At 41.6% G+C, this 6,126-nt stretch overlaps 1 protein-coding gene across 1 annotated transcript; it reads left to right on the top strand.

Annotated features, from left to right (window-relative positions):
* The first annotated feature begins 2,659 nt into the window (after positions 1-2,659).
* ZNF383 (zinc finger protein 383) lies at positions 2,660-4,534 on the top strand. The gene has a single exon (XM_017870607.1). The coding sequence runs from the start codon at positions 3,089-3,091 to the stop codon at positions 4,271-4,273; it is 1,185 nt and encodes a 394-aa protein (XP_017726096.1). The 5' UTR covers positions 2,660-3,088; the 3' UTR covers positions 4,274-4,534.
* The last annotated feature ends 1,592 nt before the right edge of the window (positions 4,535-6,126 follow it).

The raw sequence follows: 6,126 nt of genomic DNA, 5'->3' as shown, positions 1-6,126 counted from the left end.
CAGGCTTGAGCCACCGCGCCAGGCCCATCTTTATATTTAATAACTTCTAATTGAGATACAACATTTCTTCCTATCATGGTGCATGGGACAAACCATAGTAGTAGTAGTAGTCGTCGTTCCTGTGACTTTGACATTAATGGAAATCACAGATACGTTCATATTATTTTACTGTTATTGTAGGATATTGAAATATTTATGCTCATTACTGCTTCAGAGTTAATGTAGTACTAGGCTTGCCACTAGGTCTTGTTTAATGTTTTACTAAAGAAGAAAACTCCAGGCAGAGAGAAGAACCCCTGTGAAGGCTCTGATGGGGAAAAGCTTGGTGTGTTTGAAAGACTAAAAGCCTGCATTGGTGGGCCCCAGGATCAAGTAGGAGTGGAGTGTGAGTCAGGGTTTGGACAGACAGGCAGGAACCACAGCATTCAGCCTTTGCAGGAGATTGTAAGGAGTTTGGACTTTGAGCTGTGGAAGCCTAAGCCGAATGATATTATTCCCTGAATAGATTAAAGGGTGAGAGAGCTTGGTAGGAAGACTGGTTGAGGAGGCTACTTCACTGGTCTGGATAAAGAGTTGATTCTGCTTTGGAAGATGACATTGGCAGTGGAAGACAGAAGAGGGCAGTTTCAAAACTTTACTTGGGAGCTTAACTAGATAAAAGTTACTGCAAGATCTGCTGGGCACGGTGGCTCACGCCTGTAATCCCAGCACTTTGGGATTACACCACCACCACAGGCCGAGGTGTGTGGATCACAAGGTCAGGAGATCAAGACCATCCTGGCCAACATGGTGAAATCCCATCTCTCCTAAAATACAAAAAATTAGACGGGCGTGGTGGTGCACGCTTGTAGTCTCCGCTACTTTGAAGGTTGAGGCGGGAATTGCTTGAACCCTGGAGTTGGAGGTTGCAGTGAGCTGAGATCGCACAACTGCACTCCAGCCTGGTGACAGAGTGAGACTCCGTTTCAAAAAAAAAAGTTATTGCAAGATCATATAGAGATAGGAGGAAAAAGATTGTGTTGGAATTAATTCCCTCTTCCTGTTTTAAGATACTCCAATAGGCTTCATTTTGATATCTTCAAACCATTTAATTTGCCTAATATCCCCATTTTTAGTAAGAAATTGTTTCATAATAATACCTGAACACTACTCCAAAACATGTATATACATTTTCCTGTAACCCCCCCAGTAATCATGAGTTAAGAGTCCTTTTACAGGTGAAGAAATGGTAGCTTAGAGGTTAAATAATTGCTTGTGGCACACAACAATTAAGTATCAGAATTGGCAGCCAGCTCTCATCAATCTGCTTCTGGTTCCTGTTATCTTTCTATGGCAGTATGTTGTACTGTGTCTTAATTTCTTTCCATCTTCCTTAAACTTTAGCTGCCTTCTCTCTCATTCACTGTGGTGGTACATGAGCAAGTCTCCTCTCCCATAAGATCAGCATCTCAAAATTCCAAGGCAAACAATATTTCCATTAAATCCCCAGCACATAAAATACTCTGAGTTTCCCTATCTGCTACTTACACACTTACATCAAATTAGTTCAATACATTAGACTTACATCTAGCTCTTCCCTCATGTGAATAACCCACTGTTACCAGTTTCTTTTTTATTTTGAAATGGAGTCTCACTCTGTCACCCAGCTGTAGTGCAGTGGCGCGATCTCAGCTCACTGCAGCCTCTGCCTCCTGGATTCAAGCGGTTCTCCTGCCTCAGCCTCCCGAGTAGCTGGGATTACAGGCACATGCTACCATGTCCGGCTAATTTTTGTGTTTTTAGTAGAGACGGGGTTTCACCATGCTGGCCAGGCTAGTCTGGAGCTCCTGACCTCAGGTGATCTGCCTGCATCAGCCTCCCAAAGTGCTGGGATTACAGGCGTGAGCCACCATGCCCGGCCACCACATTCAAATTGTATCCACTGTATCCTTTATTAAAGAGCTTATTCTGTTTCCACCCCAACTGGGTATGCTGCAGTTCACCTCTGACACTATTCAGAATGTACAGCCCTCATAGTCTTCCATAGTACTGTCCTCACTTCAGATGCCAGCTGCAAGTCTTGGGAGTCCCCGGGCCATCTGCAAGTCTTGGGAGTCCCCGGGCCATCTGCAGGTCAGCCAGCTAACAGCAATAAATTAAGGGATTTCCAAGGTCTCAGGTTCAATAATTTGTTAGAGTGACTCATAGAAATCAGGAAAGCTCTGTATTTAAAGCTACAATTTTATTATAGAGGATACATATTTGAGCAAGATCTGGAACTGGACAGAAATTCCATGCCTTCTCCCTTTGGAGTCAGTTTGTCGTGCTCCTATCACATCAGTGCGTTTGCCAACCAGAAAGCTCCACTGAGTTTACTACTCAGCATTTTTTTTGAGGTTTTATTACACAGGCACAATTGAATAAATCCCTGGCCACTCAATGTCTAGCCTCTCTCTCCTCAGAGATTAGGCAGCTGAAAATCCCAACTAATCACAAGCTAGTGTTTCTGGTAATCAGACCCCACCCTGAAGCTTTCTAAGGTCCCACCATGAACTACCTTATTAGCATAACAAAGACCTCCTGTCAGGAAATTCCAGGTGTTTTTGAAGCTCAGTGTGGGGCTTTATTATACCTGAGAGCCAAGGAATCTTACCCATACACATTTATTTCTCTCAGGAGACCTTTAATGGAGGCTAGAAAATGACCCACTTCATGTTACACATATTGTATGATACACTTATATATACACATGCATACTTATATGGATATCTGTATATCATATATCATATATGGCTAGTCATGTTTTAATATGGAAAATAGCCCAACCGTTGTATATTTACCAGCCTTTCCAGGTGATTCTGATCCACATCCGTATTTGAGTATCATTATAGTAACTTGCATAGTTACCTTCCCCTGCTTCCTGCATTATCTTACTAATTTCTTTGTCTTTCTTGTCCATTTTTCCAGATAACACAGATATCCTTGTGAACCCTGTGTCATTTCCTAGTAGATACTATTCTTTAATTTTTCCATTTCTATTATAAAAGTTTAACTTTTCACAAATAGGAAAAAACATTTACCATTTTATTTTCTTTCAGATCTGGAATCAATGTGTGAAACCAAGTTATTATCTCTAAAGAAGGAAGTTTATGAAATAGAATTATGCCAGAGGGAGATAATGGGACTTACAAAGCATGGCCTTGAGTACTCCAGTTTTGGAGATGTTTTGGAATATAGAAGCCGCCTTGCAAAACAACTGGGATATCCAAATGGGCATTTCAGTCAAGAAATATTCACTCCTGAATACATGCCCACATTTATTCAACAGACATTCCTTACTCTCCAGCAAATAATGAATAATGAAGACAGACCCTTTGAATGTAAGAAATGTGGAAAGGCCTTTAGTCAGAACTCACAATTTATTCAACATCAGAGAATTCATATTGGTGAAAAATCTTATGAATGCAAAGAGTGTGGGAAATTCTTTAGTTGTGGTTCACATGTTACTCGGCATCTGAAAATTCATACTGGCGAAAAACCCTTTGAATGTAAGGAGTGTGGAAAGGCCTTCAGTTGTAGCTCATATCTTTCTCAACATCAGAGAATCCATACCGGTAAGAAACCCTATGAATGTAAGGAATGTGGGAAGGCCTTTAGTTATTGCTCAAATCTTATTGACCATCAGCGAATTCACACCGGTGAAAAGCCTTATGCATGTAAGGTATGTGGGAAAGCCTTTACTAAGAGCTCACAACTTTTTCAGCATGTGCGAATTCATACAGGTGAGAAACCCTATGAATGTAAGGAATGTGGCAAAGCCTTTACCCAGAGCTCAAAGCTTGTTCAACATCAGAGAATTCATACTGGTGAGAAACCCTATGAGTGCAAGGAATGTGGCAAAGCCTTTAGTAGTGGCTCAGCACTTACTAATCATCAGAGAATTCACACTGGTGAGAAACCCTATGACTGTAAGGAATGCGGAAAGGCTTTTACTCAGAGCTCACAGCTTCGTCAACATCAGAGAATTCACGCTGGTGAGAAACCCTTTGAATGTCTTGAATGTGGGAAGGCCTTTACTCAGAACTCACAACTTTTCCAGCATCAGAGAATTCATACGGATGAAAAACCATATGAATGTAATGAATGCGGAAAGGCCTTTAATAAATGCTCAAACCTTACTCGACATCTGAGAATTCACACTGGTGAAAAGCCCTATAACTGTAAGGAATGTGGGAAAGCATTTAGTAGTGGCTCGGATCTCATTCGTCATCAGGGAATTCATACTAATGAATAATAAAAATGAAAGTCCCTGTCACCTTCCTCATTTTTTAAACCAAAAATTATGTCTGATAGTTACCCTCTTCCACAGTTTTTTTTAAACTTTGTATTTAAATTTTGTATCCAAATGTATTTCACTCCAGGTTATAAATTCGGAGTCTAAATTGACATTCCCTCTCTCCTCCAGTCACATACCAATGCCAACTGTTCTGTAATTCTTTGGTTCATTGTTTTGTTCTACTTTCTTGGTGACACATTATACTCTTGTTTATATTTGCTTGTGTTTTTAGGGCAATCTTTTCTGATCTGTGTATTTGTGTTTGCACCAGTATCACACCATTTGAATTGTGTGACCTTTAGTATTTTTTAATTCCTTATGGAGGTTTAACTTTTTGAAGTCGGTGTTAATCTTTTTGTTTTATTTTATTATTATTATGTATATTTTTTGAGACGGAGTTTCACTCTGTTGCCCAGGCTGGAGTACAGTGGCGCAATCTTGGCTCGCTACAACCTCCGCCTCCCGGCTTCAAGGAGTTCTCCTGTCTCAACCTCCTGAGTAGCTGGGCTCACAGGCGTGTGCCACCATGTCCTGCTAATTTTGTATTTTTAGTAGAGATGGGGTTTCTCCATGTTGGTCAGGATAGTCTCGAACTCCTGACCTCAGGTGATCCACCTGCCTTGGCTTCCCAAAGTGCTGGGATTATAGGCGTAAGCAATTGCACCCAGCTTTATTCCTTTTTTATTGAGACGGAGTTTCGCTCTTGTTGCCTAGGCTGGAGTGCAATGGTGCAATCTCGGCTCATCACAACCTTTGCCTCCTAGGTTCAAGCGATTCTTCTGCCTCAGCCTTTCAAGTAGTTGGGATTACAGGCATGTGTCACAACACCCAGCTAATTTTTTGTATTTTTAGTAGAGACAGGGTTTCACCATGTTAGCCGGGATGGTCTCCCTCTCCCGACCTCAGGTGATCCACCCGCCTCGGCCTCCAAAAGTGCTGGGATTACAGGCGTGAGCCACTGCGGCCAGCCTTTTTATTTTACAAATTTACATGTTTAATTGTCAAGCCAAAATCACAAAACAAAAACTTGCTAAAAGCCAAACTTAATTGTAATCATACTTATAGATGGCTACTCTCAGTTTGGTAGAGAAAATCATGCTATACTGTGCTTTTTTAAGGAGGTGTAGTTATGATATGCATGCCGTACCTTTCACTGCTTTTATCATGCCAAAGATTTCATAAGTGCCATTTCTGTAAATATAGATTTTTATTATTTTCATGACATATTTAATGACTTTAAAATGACTATTCCCATTATGGTTGCCTCTGAATTTTTGCAGCTATAAAAGCTGACCTCGGCTGGGCGCAGTGGCTCATGCCTGTAATCCCAGCACTTTGGAAGGCCGAGGTGGGCAGATCACAAGGTCTGAAGATTGAGGCCATCCTGGCTAACACAGTGAAACCCCGTCTCTACTAAAAATACAAAAAATTAGCTGGGCGTGGTGGCACGCGCCTGTAATCCCAGCTACCTGGGAGGCTGAGACAGGAGAATCGCTCGAACCTGGGAGGCGGAGGTTGCAGTGAGCTGAGATGGTGCCTCTGCACTCCAGCCTGGAGGACAGAGTGAGATTCTGCCTCAAAAAACATTTGCAAATGAAATTCCCTTTTTAGAGTTATGTGTTGTTTTCTCATCTCACATAATTTACACGTGTCTTTGTTTTTCCATGTTTGCGGTCATGTTGGAATAAAACCTGACAGTTTTGCAAATCGTGGATTTACAGGGAACCGTCTGAGTGAACTGTGTAAAGGCTCAGCGATTGCGATTTCGATTTCGAGGTGGTAAAATGGAGGGGATGAGGAAGTGGGAGGAG

The sequence above is a fragment of the Rhinopithecus bieti genome, unplaced genomic scaffold (genome assembly GCF_001698545.2).
Source record: "Rhinopithecus bieti isolate Rb0 unplaced genomic scaffold, ASM169854v2 scaffold_5002, whole genome shotgun sequence".
Taxonomy (NCBI): domain Eukaryota; kingdom Metazoa; phylum Chordata; class Mammalia; order Primates; family Cercopithecidae; genus Rhinopithecus; species Rhinopithecus bieti.
The sequence above is the reverse complement of the archived record's forward strand: the minus strand, read 5'-3'. Positions and strand labels throughout refer to the sequence as shown.